The sequence below is a fragment of the Neopsephotus bourkii genome, unplaced genomic scaffold, assembly GCF_033783945.1.
Source record: "Neopsephotus bourkii isolate Nb327-2 ecotype Australia unplaced genomic scaffold, CSIRO-AGI_Nbou_v1 NB_1589, whole genome shotgun sequence".
NCBI lineage: Eukaryota > Metazoa > Chordata > Aves > Psittaciformes > Psittacidae > Neopsephotus > Neopsephotus bourkii.
In genome coordinates, this window is record NW_026902065.1 from 4,641,696 (window position 1) to 4,664,175 (window position 22,480).

Below are 22,480 nucleotides of genomic sequence, written 5' to 3' on the forward strand. Positions count from 1 at the left end.
CAGATTGCTTTGCCTGCTCTGAAGGCTTGGACAGTGACATTTCAGTGGGCTTTTGAGTCTTTGCCTGTGAATTGCTAGAACACAAGTGACCCTAGGACCTGATCAGGTCAGCAAGAGGCTACAGTAACAAAGCAACAGCCATCACAGAGTAGACAAGCTCAAGTTGCATGGTTCTCATGGGAGGTCATAGTCCATGCATAAGATTTGTCCATGGGCTAAGAACAGATCATTAATAAATAACCTTCAACATTACTAGTACTAAGCATCAATTTGCAATGCTCCAGAAACCTAAGTATGTTTGAAACATGCCAGAGTTAAATTACTCAACTAATTTATCATAAATTCTGCCTATAAACTGCATCCCCCAGGTCTTCATATGCAGAACTTAAAATACTCCATAATGATCAGGCAGCCCACAGTGTGATTACAACTGTAACAATAGCACTAGACTCCAATCCTCAAACCAGCGTGATATGCCACCTTTTGGCATCAGCCTCATAAAAGGCTATGTCTTAAAGACCAATAGGTCTAGAGAGAAGAGGAGAAACTGGTGATATACCCATAAGTAACTCATAAAACTTGTTCCAGCAGCTCGATTTAACCTTGGAACTAACTATAACCAATACCTTAATTATGGTTAAGTGTGGGGATTCAGACGGGGATGTAGCACTCTACCACAACATTACATTTCTGCCAAGAATTTTGTTGGGTTTCTTTTTTTAATGATTTTTTTTTTAAGACAAATTTTTAAAAATAGATTACTATTAAAAAAATCTGAAAGCATTGATAAAAAAAAAAAGAGGTCTGAAAGTTTAATTTTAGAATGTTTAAGATTATCCTGGTTTTCAGTCAATTTTTGAGATAATCTTTCCATTTGAGAGAGAATGGCTAGTACATTACACAGCAGAGCAATAAAATTGCCTACATGCAAAGTACTGTCAAAAGAGAGGGTGGGGAGGAAAAAGAAATATTTTTCTCCCCATTAACTTCCTACTACCATAAACCTAGGTGTTTATGTGTACCAACAGCAGTAAAAATATTTTTCAAGCACAAATGCAATTGTTTCTTTTATGTCCCTGATTCAGCAAGGTAGATAAACTTCTGCCTAACTTGAAGCATGTTGAGTAATGCCATTGACTTTAATGGGATTACTCATGTGCTCAGAGTTAGGTACATCTTAAAGGATTCTGCTGTACTGCATCCATAGTTTGCAGAATTTAAAGAAAAGAAAGAGATAACTCTAATTCACAGCAGCAATTCTAGAGCTGATTGACAATCCTACAGTCAGAGGACCTTGTGAGAACACATAAAATGAGGAAACAGTGAGGAAAAAAAGTCTTGCTGCAGTATGAAAGACTCGACTCTGGCCAAAAATGTGTATTACTGTTTAACAACACAAAAATCCAGGCCAGCAAGGCTACCAAAACTCTGTATCAGGTTAATTCTGAGACAGAGATTGTGAAGAGGTACAGAACAGAAATAGGAAGCCCGTTTTTCTTCCCTCCCCCCCCATCCTTGCCCAGGTATGTTTTTTTCTATTTGAAATACAAAAAGTAAATTGTTTAAAATAGCAAATAAAAGGAAAGATCATGTAAGTCCATTAGACCCCAGTGCAAAACAGGAAATCAAACAGGACAAGATTGTTTCATAAAACTAAATCGTTTCTTTACATGGGCCTTCAGGGACAAAGATAAGAATACCTGTCCTGGGACTACTCTTTCCACATGAAGCAGAGATATTAAAAAAGCTTGTGAAATTAAAATGGCAATAAAGACAATGTTTCTTTAGGTAAATTAACTGCATGATGAAGAGGTCAGCTGTTCTGGGCAGGATGAAACACTGCCCCTATCCACCTTAGGTTTGGCAGGATGAAACACTGCCCCTATCCACCTTAGGTTTGCCCCTAGGTGTTTGGGAAGGCAGAAGGAAGGATAAGGCCTTGAGAAATGTTCCAGATGCCCAGATTCTCAAAACACAAGTCCCTCATCTGTCCACAAAGGAGGAAAATCCCAAAGCTCCACAGTGACTAACCATTCTAGCTCAGCCCTGATGCAGAGGCCAGGAGCAGCAGTGAGACAAGCTCTTTGATTATGAACTCATCTGTAGAAATGCTAGCTTGTGCCATCTGCAGCGACATTTTTTTGGGAGAGAAGAAGTCAAGCGTTAATATAGAACCAACTCTGGCTACATAGAGTTTTGAAAAGCTGTCAGCTGCCAGCATAGCTTACAATCACAACTCACCCCTGGACACATTTCAAATTAGTGACTGGCTCCATGATCTATCCTAATCCTTTAAACCACCCAATCATTTAAGTGCCCAGACTTGATCTTGGTTCCAATAATGACTTATTTAGAAACCATTTAAGGAATATTATGAAGTCTTTCAGAAAAAAAAACCCAACCAAACAAAAACCACTACTCACAGATCAGACACTGAGTAATCCCACAGACACTTGAGAAAAATCACCTCTCCTATTTAAAGTTTCTTTCTTTGTATTACTTAAATATGTGCTGAAGTAACCCATGGCAAAACAAGATACTCTCTATATGGAAATGGAGTTTCATTCACACCTGTGTTGTCTCAAGATGCTTCAGGAATGCCAGCACCTTGACATGCTTCCTGTGGCACTGTGCTGATCTGGGTATTTTTATGCTGGAGGCCAGCACGGGTAGGTGCAGTTTGCTGCTGGCTGTATTATTAGGGATTGAGAATGGTTTACAACTACTCTTAATGATTTCAGATCTTGTCAGAAATATTCTCATTGACTCCTTCTGCCTAGTAGAAAATGCAGATTTTGAGTCTGTTGCCTCCTTTTGCCAGTTCACAACCTGACAACCCTGAGCTCAAACACCCCAATTGTCTTCCACTTTCTAGAGGTGGCTTAATTCAAATTCTATCATCTTGCTACCCCTAGACCCATCTCTTCATCTCTGCCTTGCTTTGTTCTTGTCCTCTTCAACACCTACTCTGCTACATAATTGTTCAGACTTCTCACAGCAGGTTGAAGCTGAGAGGTTAAGTGAAGAGTAAGCATAGGGTTTGACCTGCTGCAAGCTCTTTCATATGCAACAGGACGTGAAGAAAGAGTGTCACCCTACAGATTCCACTGAATTGTAATCTTCCATATTTACTCTTTGATTATACGCAGTGAGATCTACGATGTGAACTCGTACACTCTTCCCCACACACAAACACATTGCCAGTCAAAAGCAACATAGGTTCGTTCCTCCCAGAGGCAATCACCTGCCTGCTTGGAGCTCTGCTGTATTTTCTGTTCCTTCACTGGTAGTGTGTTGTTGGGCCAAAAATATATTACTTATTTTGGCACTATTCTCCAGGTCCAAATCAGCCATACATACAGTGCTGTAAAGTCATAATGATGCAATCACAGAAGAGTGGTCAAATGCTCATGAAGTTCATATATAAAGTAAAATTAACTCACTGCCTCTGCAGCTCTGCTCATATTGTAGGAGTTGCTTTTCTGATTCCATGAAGTATACTCTCCCTCTTTATTTCACCTCTTCAATCCTGTTTCTCTGTCTGTTGTTACCACTGTTTCTGATCAGTAGCCATAATCTACAACTGAAATGGCACAATTGGATACGGTGGGGCTGAAAATAAACCATCAAAACATCAAAGTTGATCCAAAAAATAAGTGACATAAGCCACTAATTTCCACAGAAACCATGACTACTTTCCTGCAAAACTCCTACCATAAAAAGGAAAACATTCAAAACAAGCCTTCACATGTATCAGCACATAGCTTTCCAAATTAGATATTTTTCACTTTTTATTTTTGTTATGGAGAACTAGAACACCTATTTTAGAGGAGGTATTTTTACAGATGGTACTCCAAACTATAGATAAACCAAAGACTACCATTCTGGTACAGGATCTCTCCAAAAGTCACGTCAGTCACTTGGATTTCCCTGTTGAATAGAAATGGCCCAACTCTACTTTTGCACCAAACCCAAGCTGTTTGTTTCTGCCTTGGCTTCCATCTTGGGCCATCTCTGTATGAAAACAGACAGTTTTCACAACACACACTCACAACTGAAGACTATTTGCATTGTCTCTGTCTGTAAAAGAGTAATCCCATCACCTCTCCTTTGGATCTACACATAAGAGTGAAGGAAAAAAAAAAAAAAAGCTTTTGTGACCTACAAAAGCCTTACTTGAAATAATTCTCTACGACTTGAGGCCTTTTGGAATAGAAGGGATATATTGTTTTGACTTGATTAAAGCTGAAAAGTTGATTTGACATCCTGTTGTCAAGGAAACCAATTCACACACAAAAGAAAACAGTTGTGATGGTATCATTCAGACTATTCAAGTGACCTTAGAAAGAAAAAAAGGCTTCAGTTCCAAAGATTTGTATTCAACTCACTTCACCACTGGTAGAAATAAAGATCATTGCTCTTTATGCTTACTGGAAAGCAGTTTTCAACCTGGAAAAAACAAAATGCCACATCTTCTTCCAACTGCCAGATCCAATACTTTGCTGGGGCTGTACACATAAACGCACCTACCATTTATTGCTTATTTCAAAGAAGCTCAGGAAGAATCACACAAAAGACATATAAGGAAGGAGAAGGAATTTTGTTAGTTGACAGGACCATGATAAATACCCCCCGACACATACCACACCTATTGAACAGCAGCTTGCAAGCCAGGCTTTAAAACAGCCTCCTCAGCTACAAATAAAGCTTACCTCGAGCACAGCAGTGTTTGAGCCCAGCTTTGTTTTCCTGGGAGACAGCAAATAGCAGCCTTTTTTTTTTTCTCTGCCAGCCTCCTAGGTCCCTCCAAAATGGAATTGTTCATTCGTGCAATAAATGGGATTCAGGTATGCCCAATCTGCTCACTCCTCCTACCAAGATTATCCCAAAGAGGCAGAACTGTCCTGCTGACCATTACCACCATCATCCAGCTTTGCAGCCCATGTAAGTCTCACTGAGGTTTAATTTCCTGACAGCTGTGAGTAGATTGGAAAAATGAAACTTTCTGTCTATCCATTCTCACACTGTAATTATACATATCTTTCTCTGATGACATAGCCTCTGCCTGGCCGAGTAGCAAGCAGATGACTGACTAGCAACTTATCTGGAATTCAGATTAGAAAAAAAATAGGCATGATATTAATAAGGAGGGAAATACACTGAGGAACAAATGCCAGTGTTCTTACATTACTGTCATTTAAGGGCATCACACCAAAGGTCATGGAGATAATAAGCCTCAGTCATTTTCCATTTGTTACACAACACACAAATTGTCACAGTGTTAATGAATATCTTTCCCCATTCCTGGCCAGCCAATACACTGTATTATTCCTTCTTATACAAGTACCTAGCCCCTGGAATTCACTATTTCCATCACTTCTTGAGGCACTTTGACCTTAGGGCTGAGCACAAATGCCACAAGGCGGCTGTGACTGGAGCATCAGATGCTCCGTATGCCTGAGCCTGACTTCTTTCTGATAGAGCGTTTTTGCTGGAAGTGCATACAAAGCATATTTATATTATTTATGATCATCTATGCACACACGTTCATATATGCTCTCTTCTTGCAAGTGTTTTAAGCCCCTTGCAGAACACACAAAAAATCTTTTTCATTGACTCTACTTTGTAGATATCGTTTGGTACTTATATATTGAAATAACAGTTATGCTAGAAATACCAACTGACCACAGCAATAGAAGTTACCATGAAATAACTGAATTACCACTTAAAATTATGACAACTGGAAAGTAGTTCTTGGAATATTCACATAAATACGGAAGGGCTCGTATGAAGGAATATACTGCTTAAACCCTCTTTACTCCTAAAAAACTCCCAAGAGCTAAGATAGCACAGCTGAGCTATAGCGAGAGGAATGCCTCATTTCTAATCTGTACTTCATTGTATTTAAAGTTTAGGAATTTTGCATAAATATAGATAGCAACAGCTGAACTAAATTCATACTATTTCATAAACTAAGTGAGGGGTTTTTTTAAGATGATAAATTATACTGTAAGTTTAATTACGGTTCACCATAAGTATAAAGAGTATGCAGATGAAAAGAGAATATTGAAGGCTGGTAGCTTTGTACAGTTGTGAAAAAGACTAAACTTTATGTGCATAATTAAAATTAGAAAGAAATGAATGAAGGCTAACATAAATTGCTGAACTAAAATAAGCCAAGGTTACTTTCTGCATGTAATCAAACAACCTCCACCTCTGCCTACCAAACTGAAACACCACACACTGCATTTTAATGAACATCTTATCTTGGTATTTTCTCCTCTCCCACCCAACAAACCCAAACAGCAAGGGCCAGGAAAAAAACAAGCTGATGGCACTGCTAAGCTTACCCACAAACAGGTCCATACTCCGTTATGAGTTTTGTGTGGTTTTCCCAAAAACCCTGGATAAAAGAAAAATTACAAAGTATTTTAGAACAGTACTTAACAGAGAACCTATTATACAGTGTTTCTAAGACTCACACTAAAACTTTGAACCTCAACTAGGAGAGCTATGGTATGGCAGGGGGTTGGAACTGGATGATTTTAAGGTCCTTTACAACCCTAACTGTTCTATGACTAATTCATGACCCCACCCTTCTATCATTGTCTATCTGTGACAATAGAGTCTGGAAATCATGACTGGGAAAAAAAAAAAAAAGACCCAACACCAAAAAAGACCTGGAAACCCTTGACATATTTTTCATCAGGGTTTTCATGCTCCAAAATAGGTTACCACTTAATGACTATTAAAGTAATGTCATGATTAGGGTCCTGTCGCATAACATTCTCTTATGTGTGTGTGGATGGAAAAACTGACAGAGAAATTAGTAGCAGAATAAGCATATGATTTACTACACTCAAGAGAAACACAGGGAATGTGGAAAAGGTTTTCTTGGTTTGTTTTTAGTTATATTATTAAAAAAAGCCAAATAACCCAAACCTGCAAAGCTGGAGTTCAACATGAGGCAGTCACCTGGGACACGCTGCAGAACAGCAAGCAGATTTATTTTAACAAACTTTTAGAACTTTTACTGTGTTTGATTTTCATAATTGATGAAAATTGGTATCCATTTATCTAAATAAACCTGCCACTAGACTAAATTGTTGGTGTCCTAAATGAATTCAAATTGATTAATCTGAAAGAAGGTGGGCAAATGTATCCCCAAAGTGAATAGGAAAAAATCTGTTTTAACAAAACTGCAATATTTGAGAATCATACTGCATTGTGTTTGTAACATGTCTATGGAAACATAACACATCTGACTGCATTAATCTGCATTTATATTAATTCAAGGAAGACTATTGTGATCTATCTTCATTCTTCAGAGAAAATTCACTAGCAAAGCAGAATACTTACACCTCATATTGATTCTTCCCTATTTTTATGACATACTGAAGAATATTAGCTAGAATAATATGAACTATTTTAAATACATTAACTACAGATATAAATAAACAAGACCATATAATGTGTGCGTGCTTTGGGACCCTTTTACCACACTAAGCAAAAGAAAATCTGGTAATCAAAAGTAGTCATCCTATTTAGCACCCGAATTAACAGAGAATTTGCATCACCTGCAGCCCTCCTCTTATAAACCCCTGGATTTGCTTTTTATTCTTATATACAGTTGTGCTTTATTTATTTTTATATCCTGGACTTGCAATATGTTGTTTAATGCAAGCACTTCGGGTTTTCCCTAAGGTACACAAAGTTGAAGCACTGGATGGCGTGTAAGAAAACACACTAAAGATAAAATTATGAAAGTGCTGGTTTAGGTGATTACCTAAAAAAAAATTATATATATTCTCATCTGGAAAATATTTTACTATTGAGGCAAGCAAAAAAGCATCATCCATTAGCACCCATAATCTCAGGTGAACAAAGCCTTTGTAATACCACAAATACAAACAGCTAACTCAAAAAGGCCTTTATCTGTAAACCCCAAGGGAGGGTAAAAGATATATACACATTCACACTGACCTGCACTTTGCTGTAGAGATGCTTCAGCAGTAGCAGGATTTCAGCCTACAATTGCTACAATTTCAGCATTACAAAGGTTGCCTACTGCCTTCCCCTGCTGATGCAAGGGGAAAGCCAGGGGGCAAATTCTCCCAGCACTGTTCTCCAGGCAGCCATCTAAGACTGCCCAAAACAGGGTCAGGTCATCAATGCACTCTGACCACTTTGCCTGGCAGAGTGGCTCCAACCTGTGTACACACAGCTGAGATTTACAGCCACTCTGAGGCACCAGCATGACACAGGGCACAGATCGAGTTTACCAGGCATTTGAACGTGGGGTGCAAAGCACTGCTGTATCACAACAGTGGCTACTGCAGAGGGCAGAGGGAATTCCAGTCTTGTGAGATGATGCCAAATCAGGTCTGCCCTCCTGCCCACTTTCCCCCTAGCCTGAGCCTTCATTAAGGACATCCCAAAGTACAGCCTGAAATTTGCCTGCTAAGTTTTACTTTGAATTGTGAGCACGTACATAGGTATTGCACTTGCTGTATCCACCAGCTGCATTCCAGTGAGCCAGCAGGATATTAACATTTACAAGAAGCCTAGGCTTGAAATGATTCAGTGAAAAAGCCTTCCAGAAAACCGGCTTCTTGGAAGTGCTGCTCCTGGATCACTTAAGTAAAGGGGTCAGGGAGAACACATTTAAAATCAAGCCTGTTAACCAATAACTGTTTTTCCACCTCCAAGTCTCATAAATGATTGCACTGGCTTAAAATTAACCACACTTCATTTTTCTTCCCCCAAAGTGAGATGTGCAAGGCTGCAGGATATGGGGGGAGAGGAGGAGTTGAAAAATATCTGGGAGAGCTTGTGAGAAAGCATACTCAGGAGTAAAAAAAGCGCTTGTTCTCTCACTCCAGGGCGCTTTCTCACATCCTGCACCACCACACACACATACACACCACTGCCTGCCTCCACCATCCACCCCCAGGTCCCACTGCTATCCTGGTCTCCTTCACAGGCACCCTGGAGCAGGTCTCATCAGGCTGCCTGGGAAAGACAACCAAACAGCACATGAACAATCCTGGGAGGCTACAGTGGCTGGAACACAGGTAAGGCAGAGGGAACGTGTGTGTGCATCCCTTACAAGCCAAAGCATGCCTTCCGGCTGTAGGAAGCTGGGGTCATGTAAAAGCATGGGTATTTCTTCTCAATAGCCATGACAAAGGTGAATGAACCAATGTGATGGTCTCAGTAGGCAGGGAAGGGATATGCCACATCCACGCTGCTCTGCCAGTTTTGCAGCCTGAACACTGCTTCCAGTAGACAGGTACCATGAAAACATCCTCCTCCTGCTATGAGTCATGTTTGAAGCATAGCAAGACTCACAAGTGGTTTTGGTAACTTATTTACACTAGCTGAGGACAATCTGGTCCAAGGTTTATTACTGCAGGTTTGCTCAGGTTTATAACTGCAACTGTACTTAGTACCCACAAGAAAACTAAGCGTTTGTCCATCAACAGCAACTGTTTCACTAGAAAACAGAGGTCAAGACCTCTCTTTTACTCAAGATTGCCCAGCGGGTAACACCAAAAGGGACAGCAAACTCTGAAATGGTACCCCCTGACGTGTATCCAGTGGCTTGAACAGCCATAAGATAGGAGCTATAATGAAGCAATGGGAGGGTTCAGAAGGGGATAATCAGCCAAAAAAGGAAACACATATTCTGATTTTTTTGGAAACCAGAAGGAAAATAAAGAGCAAAACGACGCTTGGTATTCCAAGGTGACACTGTGTGCATCAGGAAGAACCATAGCACATTAAACAGTCACTCGTAACAATGAAGTGTAAAAGCACTGTAATACTATTCCAAGTCAGAAAAATAACTTAGCTTTTCCTTTGTTTGGAAGCTGCAGAATATGAATTGTCATCAACAACTACTCAGGAAAGGGTTGGGGCAGAGGGGGATTTGTTGTGTGTGGCTTCTACAGTGAGGTAGTGGCCTGATGACAGCCCATTATCAAACAAGATAATACAGGAGAATGAAAAGCTTCTTTCCCTGAAGAAAGCATATTTTACAGCATCTGGTATACCATGGAAACAGCAGCTCAAGTGGGCTGACTGCTGCACACCCAGAAGGCTTCTTTGTTTATATGGCTGGCAGTTGCCTCCCTACAGGGAATTTGCATTCTCCCCTTCCTCTGAGCGTATATCATCAGCTGCATCTGTGGGCAGAACCACTCATAAAACCAAACCCTACTCTCAGGAATACAGGTGCAACCCCTATGGAAGGGAAAAAGATTTGAGTCTGCATCAGCCAGAGCAAAGCCTGATCATGGCCAACCATCTATCTTGAGATACTGAACACGAAGTCTCCAGTGTGAGCAGCACATAAATAAAGGGGCTTCAGAAAGGATTCCCTCTGCTCAAGTATCCCTTTCCTTTTTTCAATAGATTTTGCAACTCCAAGACAGATCTTCTTCTTCCATGTTGCATATTCACCTTGCTAGCTCCTCACAGCAAAGAAGAAAACTGCAGCAATGTCATCTTCCCTCCTTGCTGAAAATGGTTGTAGGCACTAAGCCAAAGAGGCAGTAGTACTGTGCATATCAATTTCTGGGGTTTCCAACATGAGGCATATCCAATCTAGTATTATTAGTTACTCAGTGCCTGCAGATCTTGTGGCTGTAAACAGGGACTTAAGTGACTTTAAGGTTAAACTCAAGTTTAAGTGACCCAGACTGCATGGAAGATGCTTTGAAACTTTTCAGCTTGTTGCAGCTGGAAAATAAATCATGTGGTTTAGGAATTCAGCTAGAGACCTCAAGGGTTACTAGATAAAATGAACAGGGCCACAAAGCTGGGATCCAGCAGATGCATGCACCTCACAGTAGCTCATAATTTGAACTCCAAAAAATTGACTTCCAGAATGCAATGAGGGTAGCCCTTGAATTTTGTGGTGCACTGAATGCCACAAAAGCTACTGAGCTGTGCAGAGACGTATGTGATGTGCTCATCAAAATCCAGTGCAAGTGGGAAACATTAGCCATGCAAAAACAGACAAGTGAAAAAAGGGTTCTTTTGCTGCCCCTTTCTGAAAAGCATCAAGTATTACCTTATGTCAGTCACTTACCAAGACAGCCTGGATTCAGACCTGTGACTCAGAAGCCAGAGATGCCACATCATATCACCAGGCCCATCTCCACCCTCATCACCCTGTAGCCAGACATCATGTTCTGTTTTACTGCGATATTAATAACCACAACATCATTGTATGAGTGCACACCTCAAATCAAGAGACAAAAATCTATAGCAATTTATGGTACATAATAACAATGAATGACATTTATGGACGAGATTTTTAGTATTCAGTGGGCTTCACATGTCTTTTTTCCCTTAGACCAGCAGGAAAAAACCAACTACTAATACCCTAGTATCCAGATTGATTATTTTTTTTAATACAAGCTAGCATTTAATTAAAGCATCCTCGTACCAGACTGCAGCCCACTTTGAAGGAATGACCCCAGACTGTACATCATCTCCAGTAATAATCCTAGTGAAAACACTAGGATGCCAACAGACAAGAGAAGGAAAACAGCGTGAACATCTAACCAGCCTGATTCCAAGCCACGTACATAGTTTGCTTCCTTTGATTGTTACCCTTAAGGCCGTCCTCTGTGTGTAATTTGGTTTAATTTATGTGTATGCCATTTCAGATTTTAAAACACACATATAGCCCTTCCAAATTTATTAAAAGCAGCCTTTCTACCCTTAATAGTTATTAAGAGAGGTTAGTGTTATGTAATTAAGTTAATCCTCATCTGAAAAGGCTAATTAACTGAACACTAATTGAATCTGCATATGAAAATTTGGACAATGTGTTCTCATTACACAATTAAAAAAAATTGCCTGAACTAAATACCAAACAAATTATATTTTTTTTTCCCTTTTACCTTTTCAGGTCTTTAATAAAAACTAGGTGGGCAGTTTTATTTCTGTGTGCTACATTATTCCTTGCTGTCTGGAACAAGAAACTGTCACATCAGTGTTCAGAGAAACTGCTCAGTTCCTCCCCTGAAAGATGGTTGTTTCCCCTCTTGCATGAGGTCTCCTTTCTCTCTACCCTTACCCCATGCCTTTCATCACCCTCTTTTCCTTCTGCTATCCATCACCTGCCCTAGTCAGAGGAGGCAGAGGCTCTCAGGATCAAGGTATATCACCCAAAGTATCAGACGGCATTGAGAGATCACCTCAATGGCTCATATCACCCAAAACGATCTGATGGCGCCATACAATTCAGTCATGCCGATTCACTATCCCAAAGCCTGCATGCAGTCAGCTTGAAGCCACCTAGACAGTTTTGGCAAAGATCACTTGCCAGTTACGTCCTAAGGAGCACAGTCTCACTCCTCTGCCTGGGTGTTCCTGCATTACAAAAGCAAGACATGTTTTGGACCCTTTTCAGCCTTTTTGTGAGACGTTTACAGTTTAAAACAGTCAGGTTTCCAAGAAGGAATTAAGAAAAGCACATCATCCTTTCTGGTATTTGCTGTCTCTCCCCATTAGCCAGGTTAATGGCTGACTCTAATAGACTGGTAACTGAAGAGTCGGCAGGAGGGAGAGGAAGCCAAGCAAGTAAATACACAGTTGCGAGCCTGACCTCAATAGCATGCAAGACTTCCCAGTGCACGAAACACACAGTCCTCAGACTTTCTCACAAACCCCACCGTATGTTTTTAACATTTGAGTCAGGAGCACCAGTCCTGCATAAGTGGCATGGCTGGACAGAGCATCTGCAGCCCGTTAACAGTCCCTCAGGCACCACTTATGGCCCACTGCTGTCAACCCACCACCCTGCTTCACAGCAAGTACCTAAACGAAAGAGGGTCAGGAGTGTGAAATGGGATACCTTCCCAAGGAAAGATAATGAACAGTGTAACGCATTTTCTAGGTGAGGGAACAGTGGAAGAGATACACAGACTTCAGTAACAGATTTGGTCTGGTAGCAGGTGAACAGTCATCACACCCAGAAGGATGAACATCAGGGTAAAAACTGAGACAGCAAACATGCAAGCTTAAGGGAAATGAGCATGGACTGAGTTGAAAGAAAATGTACAGGCATGAAAGGAGGAAACACCCATAGACTTCTCAAGGGTCAATTTTGGGACAGACCTTGTTCAATGTTTTGAGGACTGACTTTGGCATAAAAGCAGACTTTCGTGAAGTACATCCATGGTTCTGGGCTGAAAGACAGATTCTATCCTCAGCTGGCAGAGAGATTGAGACTGTCATATCAGAAGAACTGAATGACCTAAAGAACCTGAACAACTGTAACAGAGGAGAGTCTTTTGTTGAAAGCAAAGCCTCATGCCCTTAGAGGGATTATGTTAACTGCAAGAATTTCTCCAGTAGTGGACTATCATTTGAAAATAACAGTGAAAGAAAAACCTGGATGATCACATCAACCACAGGATAATGATGAACAACAAGTACGATGGAAACTACAAACGTATATCTGGGATATGCTTTCTCTGGAATGCTGCATGCAAATCTGATAAAGCACATTCCAAAGGAATGAATTAAAAATGGAATGAGAAAAGGGTTACAAAGATTTTCAGGGAACAGAAGGCCTGTCTTACAAGTCGTAAGTAGGCCTTTTTAGTCATCAGCGCGCTTGTAGTAAGCATGGGTAAAGCCCTTCCCAATCTTCATTCGCGAAGTCAAGCCATGAATGAATGATGAAAGTAGGAGAGTTCATTTTAGCAAACCAAAGGTTCATTTTAGCAGACCAGAGGGAGGAGGCATGCCTGCTGTCTATAAATGTACTGGAAGTAATCATCAGGTAGGGAAAAATGCCTATTTAATATAAAGACCTACATTACGAAAAGATCAAATGAATATAAACTGGTCATGGATAAATGTTGCTAGCAATCAGATGAAAGTTACTGACTATCAAAATAGTAAGATTTTAGGACGGACTCACAGTCAGAATAGTGGGGGTAAGAACCTCAAGGCAGGTTTTGAGGTACAGTGGATAAGATGTGGATACTCAGGAAAGATGGAGTGTAGGATGAATAACCCAGTTTACCTATATCAGCCCCTCAGGGTAATACACAGCCACTTCCAGAGTAAGAAAGACTCTTATGGAAAAGATTTACTGCACTTTCATATGTGCACACTGTACTCACACTTCTAGTTGATTCACCTTAACTTTCCAAAGCATTCCCATATAGATACAGCCTCACACATTAATTTGGCACACTGCAATAAGATTCTCTTTTTGCCTTTCTCTTTTCAATCTCATTTCACTTTACAAACTTCATTTCCACAACATCTTTGGGATGGTAAGTAGCCATTTGTCACAGGTAGGGAGTTGGAAGTACACAAAACTGGAGAAAGGCATGAGGAAAACAACCCTACATACATGGTTAAAACTAAAACGCTTCAAATAGAGGGAGGTTGCTTCCTCACCCAACTGTTAGCTTAAGATTCAATTACTTTTCTCGTAATATGCATAGCTATAAATGTAATTAGTCATAAAATTATCCAGACCCTCAAATTATTCTAGCTGCTGTATTTGCCTCCCTGATTCTTGCAATGATGAATTCTCCAGACTGATTACACTTGCTAAAATAATGTTTCTTTTTATCTATTTGGAAGTTGCCTGCCTTAGCTTAGACCTTGTTTATATCTGCTGTAGAGCTATAATTGCAACCTTACCATTTTTATTAGGACTATTGTCTAGATAACACTTAAACCTGCTAGGCCCTTATTTTATTTAACAGTAAATGTCACAGAAGATACCTATTCAGGCTTCCGGGATCCTTTATCAAAAACAGAAAACATGTCATTATGAAGACATGTACAAAGAGAAATACAATTTGTGCAGTGTGTGTTCATGAAAGGCTCCATATGAGGTCTTACAGACTCACTGCAATTTCTGATCCTGTGATAAACATATATTTATGATAAGTCAAGAAACTAGAAAAAGGAGAAAGAAATGATAGATTTTATTTTATTTTTTACTCGTGTATGTAATTTCCACTAAATATCTTCTAAGTCATCTTCTTTCCAAACTGACTGTAATTCTCTCCTACACAGTCTCTTCTCATATATAATTCCACTCGATCACTAACCATCTCTGTTGCCTTTCTTAATATTACTACATCCTCAAATTACAACAGGAAAACAGAGAATTACAGTGCTCTCTATAGGAGGGAATTCATTGTGCAATACAAGACCATTGCAGTGTGCATTTTCCCTGCGTGCTCAATGTCTCTCAGATGGATTAGCGTAAGCATTCAGCACATCTTACTAATGGTGAATGAATTTTATTAGTTTTCTTTGCTGGCCTCCCTTAAGGGAAGCAAAGCAGTAATTGCGTAACTTAAATGGAAACAACTTCTTGTAGGACAGACAGACACGCTAGCTCTATCTAAGGAAACAAATATTTTGGAAGTAGTCTGACAACACATCACTTTTAAGGTGCAACAAATTGGCATTTGGAGAAATATAAGTTGACTCCTTTCCCAAGAAAGGCAGACAAGGACACTTTTTCTCCAAGGACCTTTTCCACTTCTGAAGAGTGTCTTCTTAAACACATTAACAGCAGATTCCTTCAGGTTATGAAAAAGTAATATTTGAGAATAAAATATATTAACCAAGCCTATTGTGCAACAGTCTCTCTTAAATGCCATAGAGTGCAGACATTGAAATAAGTACTGGAAAAATAACATGACTGCATGCAAATCTTGTATCTTCACCTACTGAATTAGGATGACAGCATTGAAAGGTTCTTTTCTGATGCAAACTCTGGGCTACCTCATATTGCTTTAGCTTGCTAATACCTAAATGGATACAATTTAGACAGGTGGGTTTCAGGACAACCTGAGCTTTAGGAAGCAACATTACTCATTCAGTGGGTTATAATACCTTGGTCTCCTCAAAGACATTTTGCTTCTATAGTGCTAGGAGGTCTTTACCATTGTTTAGAAACTGATTATCAAATCACTTAATTATCTGTGACCACTGAGTTTGAAACTATGAAACATCCACCTGAAAGAACTGTCATCACAAAATTCCATCTGTGTTCAGCTCCCAAATTTTGATCTTTTATTCTGATGACACTGAGACACAAATTGGTGCCCAAATCAAAGCAATATGCTGCACACAGAGTACTCCGTCAAAAGAACAGACCTGGAAAGAGCATTACATGTGACAGACATTAGTCATGCCACTTAGAGCATTAGTGAAAGATACTAGGACTATTTCTGTATTTTAACATAGCTGGACAAGGCCAGCTTCCTCTTGTCTAATTCCCACCTTGTATGGATGCAGGCTCTCAAGCATGAAAGGAGAAAAATGTCCCTATAGATTGTGCTGGCCTCTGATGCAGAACAGAGCATACTGCTATCTGTAGCATGGACAGGCCAGGCAGAGGCATGACAGGTCCCTTTTTACTACCATCTGTCACATGGCACCTCTAAAAGCTACAAGGTTAAGGGCAGACAAGTCAGCTTGACTCACACAAGCCTTGAAGTGTGCCCATACATTCACCAGGGCACAAGGGGGCATGGAGCTTTTGAGCTACAAGCATCTTCACCCTAGCCATGTGAACAAATGCACAGTGTTCATCCTGCTCCCAGACCAACAGTCCAACAGGTAAAACAGACCTTATCATTATGGACATAAAACGTGCTGCAAGATCCTGTGCAAACAGAACAGTCTTATGCCTTTGGGAATAAGACAAGCTGTAGCCTCAACAGCCACGTCACACCAGGCAGTTGACTCTTCACCTATTTTACAACAGTTATTCCAACAAAACATATTTTTTTTTCATAAGGTTACTTACTCTCCAAGTTCTGCCCTGAAGCCAAACACTGTTTAAGAGTCAAGCCACCCATGTGGTAGGTGGTAGGATACAAGCATGAAAATCAGTCATACTAGAAAGCTGTATCAGACCTCCCTGGAACAAGGGATTAGGAAGAGACAGACACAAACACACAGTGCCAACCCCTGCATGGGCTGGAGAGAGGATTGCAGAGAATAGTAGGAGCTGAGATAGCACAAGGAAACTAAACAGGCAGCTGCAGTGTAATGAGCATTTGGAACAGATCTAGGGATCAGCAAGGCCAGTGGTCAGTACCTTGAGCAAGCACAGGCGGTGCCAAGCAGAAGCAGAGTCTTCAACTGTGACAATTCCACAGACAGAAGAGCTTGGATTTGGAAGTGGGGACTGAATTGGCTAGTGCCAGGCATTCTTTTCTGTTTCTAGATCATCACCTGGGACTGGATTGTGCAGCAGCAGCATCAGAAGCAGCACCTTGTCGATCCATCTAGGCTTTCTTTGTTGTTTTTAAATGAATGATGCTACGCACCTGCAAATACCAGATACTTTTCAGAGGAACAGATGCATTTAGCTGCCTTTTCATAACAGCATTCATCTGCACCCAGAAAAGGAGAGAGGGGCTTGGCACTTTCATTCAATACAACAGCTATACAGAACTAGATGCTTTGGCACAAGACACAAAGTCAAGAGCAATCACTGCTCCTCCATCTCTCTGCCGAATTAGCTATGTTCCTAGGAGACTGGGACACTGGCAGAAAGTAACCACTGCCTGGGACAGAAAACAACTCTTCCATCACACCCTCCCCATAAAGAAACAACGTGGAGGGACTGTCAAGGAAAATGATAGCAGGGGAAAACAGGACAACCAAGCTCCTTACGAAGATATCTCAAACAGAAAACTGTTAGCACTTGCACTGAGTGCAGTGCATATGGTACCAAAGTGCCACCCCATACAGAGTCTGGGTTTGCACATTCCTGGCTCCAAGACGATCACATATTGTATTCTCCTGAGGGTCCTGAAAGAGAGGAAGACCTCTGTCTAGTAAATGGCAAGAACTGAAATTATGGGCCATAAGAAGGACAAATCCTGTCCAGAAGTATGAAACAAAATAATATGACGAACCATTAAGGAATGGCCATTAGAGAATATGGCAGCCACTTGTGCCCTGGGAAGTAAAAGGACATCTCACCATACTACTGGGGTTAGTAGAGGGTGCCCTAGCAAAGCCATGGGGAATCTCTTGCCAGTGCAAGATCTGACAGTGGCCTACTCTCTGCCAGCTGATCTCTAAACCCAGCCCTTGCACAACAGGTACATCGAGAAATAGTGGCATGACCAAAGATTCCTGACCCACTGCCAGGTCCCAAAGGGCCTTCACAGAGATGGGACATTTCAGGGGCTACTTAAACTTCAGGGATTAAACTGGGTGGAGTTTTCTTGACCACTCTAAAAACTTGGCCATTCCATCATGCATTTGGGTCAATACCTCTTTTTAATTCAAAAATCAAAACTACAGGGTTGATCTAGAAGTAAAAATAAAAGCAAGACCCAGATGAAGAGCATATATATCTATTCCTCTGACTCGCCTGCTAAAATTTCAAGCTAAAAATGTTATACACACACCCCCCTACTTATATGTAAGAATACATATATTTATTCATAACAACCTCATGTTATTTATATTACAATGCAGGATGCATAAGAGAATCAGGTCCTCCAAAACACAGGGAAATATCTCAGCTCCTGTGGAACAGGTCATTTCTAGAGAATGACGGATGAAATTCAATTAAAGGAACAGCTTTGAAACACTGCCTTTAGAGCAGAGTTCCTCTCTCCTGAAAATCCTTAATATAGTAGCTGGACATTTAGCTCTGTTACATGCCAAAGTCTTTGTGCCCTGCAAGGAAAGATTCAGAAAAAGAAATGTTAATGACCTCTTTTTACGGTAGCCAGTTGATGGAGGAGGTGGGAGAAAACAAACCACATAGAAAAGAATTGCCAATTTGTGGTCTTGACCATTTAAAAATGGATCCCAAAATAGTCTGCTAAACTGCTTCACCCTGGGCAAAATTATCCATGAATACATATGCATGCACACAAAAACAACATCTCTTGACGCAGTGCTGATGGTGACTGCAGTCAAGGAAGAAGCGCTATTGCATTCCACGTTGTGAAAAGACCATGATGCAGTAATTATTCTGAAAGATTTTCACAAAGCACAATTATTAAACTAACATTATCCTATTATTGTTTGTTGCTATGGAGATAATATAATCAATATTTTTCTGGATCAATTTTTTTAATACTACTAGCACACTGCACAATATAGCACGATTTAACTCAATGCATTAACTGATTTTAGTTTATGATTGGCAAAGTCTTGAGGCAATAGATTGCAATCCATCTCATGCCTATTATTCTATCAAGACACTTAATGTCAAAATCTCTGCTGCAAAAGCAAGTTTTCCACGTTGAAAATGAGAAAAAGGACAACAAATTTCTCTGAAGAGAGGCAGTCTTTTAAGCATGAATTTAACACTTACTCCTATTTTCCCTAAGCCAAACAAAAATTACCAGACTGACTACAGAAGCAGGAGAAAAGCAAGTTGTGTTTGAACTCTTAAGATGCTTATTTATTCCAGTGCGGATGTTTTGATGCATTATTCTCCTCCATGTAACATAAACTTTTCCTGAAGCAACAGGAGGATCCAAGAAAATGGCAGCAATTGCAGCACTGCACCGGAGCCCACTGGATGCAAATGTAGTTCCCAGCCTTGCCACCACCCCTTCCTGTGCAAACTTGGATGAAGGCATCACTACCTGCTTCTGTGCCCAGCAAAAATAGCAGGCACTCAGCTACTTACTGCTCCCAACAGGTGGTGAAGCAAAACAGAGCTACACCCCTTAGTTTCCTTGCCCATAAAACTGCAAGAACATTTCCTTTCTTTCAGGTCTGCCTCTGCAGATGATAAGCTTTTACCAAATCAAGCGACTGCTCCTATGTTAGAACAGCAATAATTCTGCACAAACCTGACTCTCAGATTTTTGCAAGACAGCCATATAATATATTAAGAGGCTTCAGTTCTGATACTGTTATTTCAGCCCGTTACCTCTCTCCAGGAAGAGACTGGGCTCATCATTGTGCAAGATCTCAAAGCCTTGTAACATATATTTGCTGTAATTGTCCATAAAGGATTTTAACAGTTTTTCTCCTCCCATATGGCTATACTGTGGTAAACTGCCTTCATCTCGGGACCAGAGGTGACTATATTTTTGCCAGCATGGTTTACGCTCAGGCCAAAATTTACAAGTGCAGCATGCTAAACTGCATAACTAAATAAAAGAAAAAAAGAAGAGTTAGAGCCACATCTGAAAGTAACGATGTCTGTTAACTTCTGTGAGAATTATACAGTTACACTTTCAGATGCCACTGTGTGGCTTTAGCTGCCTTGGATTAAACACAAGCATATAAGCATTTTGGCCAAAGGGTGTACAACTGCTTGCATAAAAACATAAAGTTATTAATCACAGTAATCACTGTAATTCCACTTTCTCTCTTCCCTGAAGGCACCCAATTGGGTGGTCTTGTCTTTCTACATGAAGAGGGCTGGGGCCCAGTAATGTAACTTTTGGACTAGTTGGAGGGGATCCACCAGGAATGATCATTCACAGATTACATATGTTGCCTATGCAACACATCTGGCCGTTCTGGCCCAGAATATAAGTAATAGAGTTAGGAATGCACATTCACAACCCACCCCCTGTAAGACTGCTGTGCTGCCACTAACCTGAGCAAAGCTAAGGCTGGTTTATAAGCCACCTCTGTCTGCTCTGCATGGCATGGATCATTCTCTTCCACCACATTTCTTAATGATGCTACTTTTATCGGGTTGGGTCTGAATTGCTGTGTGGGCACATGCCACAGGGTATTAGATAAGCATACACATAGGGTTGCTTCGCACCTTGTTTACCTTTATATTATTTTATAAAGGATCTTTCTGCTGGATAGGACTTAGACAACTAGGTAGGATATTCAAACAGGCTACTGTCGCATATGCAGCCTTAAAGGACACCATCTGCTAGTTCATCACAGCAAAGCATTGATTAATACACATCACTATTTCAAAGATGAAGAAAAACTTCATTCTGTTTCAAACCACTGAGTGCATGTTGCCCACCACAATGCCTTACCGTGCAATAGACCCGAAATCCTGCAAAAATAAAATCTCCTTTAGCTATGGTCATTCAGGTTATATTAACTTTGGTAACAAGAATGATGTAATTATACTCCTAAGCAATTGGCCTGAATGACAGACAGCAGCACCTCTTGTAGATTGGTAAAACAAGACCTGATTTTACCACTTATTCATACCAAGTAGAGACCATCAGTAAGACCCACCTTCATTTCAATATTAGAGGACTAAGATCTTACTTAACAGAAATAATCAGTGTCCTGCTCCACTTTGCTCAGTTACATTCTGTAATTGCTGTGTATATTTTTCTAACCAAAGATTAATTTTTTTATTAATCAAGTCATTAAACCAAAAATAAATAATTATCATGACTCCACAATGCAGAGATGGAAATTTGCTGTTGGAGGTTGAGCTCACACATGCAGCAGCAACAGGCATGGCACAGAACCGTGTGTCAAGGGGGAAACCTGTCCCTGCACAACAGAACTACTCCTGGAGCTCATCTTTTCCAGCCTGTCCCTGGCTATTACACTGAGCCAGGCTGCTACAAAAAGGTATGGGAGTCCTACAGCCCCACCTTCCTGACTTTTCCTCGCAACAGCCTTAGTGAGGACAGAGAAAGAACAGTCCTTATCTAGGTTATACCATGGTGCAAAAGGCTCTCACAAACCTCCTTCTCTAATCCCACCACAGCTAAATATAATTTAACCTGAACTGCTCTGCCCATAATTATGCAAAAAGGTGGCTTCAAGATAGGAGGTTGGAGGGGAAGCCGGCACTGCACATTGTAGAACTTCCTTTGCCGGCTGTGCGGCAGCGCTGTGCTCCAGGAGACGGGAGCTGTTCAAATGTTTTGACAGAACATGCCGATTCCTCAGGAATGTTTTTATTCTAGTCGATGTGCCAATTCTGCACAGATTTCTAGTGGAAAGCAGACAGACAGTCTGGGTCTGCTGAAATAAAACGGCTTCACCCATGAAGGAGAAAGAGTTGCATCTTCAGACTGTTTTTACTTGATCTGTGATTGTATTTGTTTTAGTCAGTTTGGTGGATTGTTTTCAATTTTACCTAGAAACTCCATTTTCTAGAAAGCTCTAAAGATGGGCTAAAACACACCAAAACACACCAAAATACTGGAGAAAATTAAACACAAACAAAAGCCCCCAGAAGACTTTTCAGATGCAGGTTTGTAAGTAAACAGCTCACAGAGATAAACAGGGAAACCCAGAACTTAATGGTGTAATAACTAGAGCTGCTTAGTCTAGTTCTGCAAGAACCCAAACACCTACATTTTTGCATTTGTGGTTGTCTTTCACAGGCTTTCTTTTTTTCCTTTTGCCTTAGGGAGTTTTTTATAGGGCTATTATAATTTGAGGTCTAGTCTTCTCGTGGCAGGTCCTCCATCCAGGAAATGAAATAGCATTAGAAAATGAAATCTCACATTTATGAGGTCTTTGAGATGGCTCCCTGAGGCAC

The 22,480-nt window shown here is 40.5% G+C and overlaps 1 protein-coding gene across 7 annotated transcripts in view; it reads right to left on the reverse strand.

Moving 5' to 3' along the window:
• TBXAS1 (thromboxane A synthase 1) overlaps positions 1-22,480 on the reverse strand; it is a 244,067-nt gene that overhangs the window by 146,258 nt on the left and 75,329 nt on the right. For 4 of the 7 annotated variants that reach the window (XM_061371924.1, XM_061371923.1, XM_061371931.1 and 1 more), the window contains one exon: positions 6,351-6,403. The exons of 1 other annotated variant lie outside the window; for it this stretch is intronic. In XM_061371924.1, the coding sequence (XP_061227908.1) occupies positions 6,351-6,403 (53 nt within the window). Of the gene's footprint in view, positions 1-4,712; positions 4,973-6,350; positions 6,404-7,983; positions 8,231-22,480 lie in introns of those variants that run through there. 2 more of the 7 variants (XM_061371928.1, XM_061371925.1) reach the window with 2 other exon arrangements.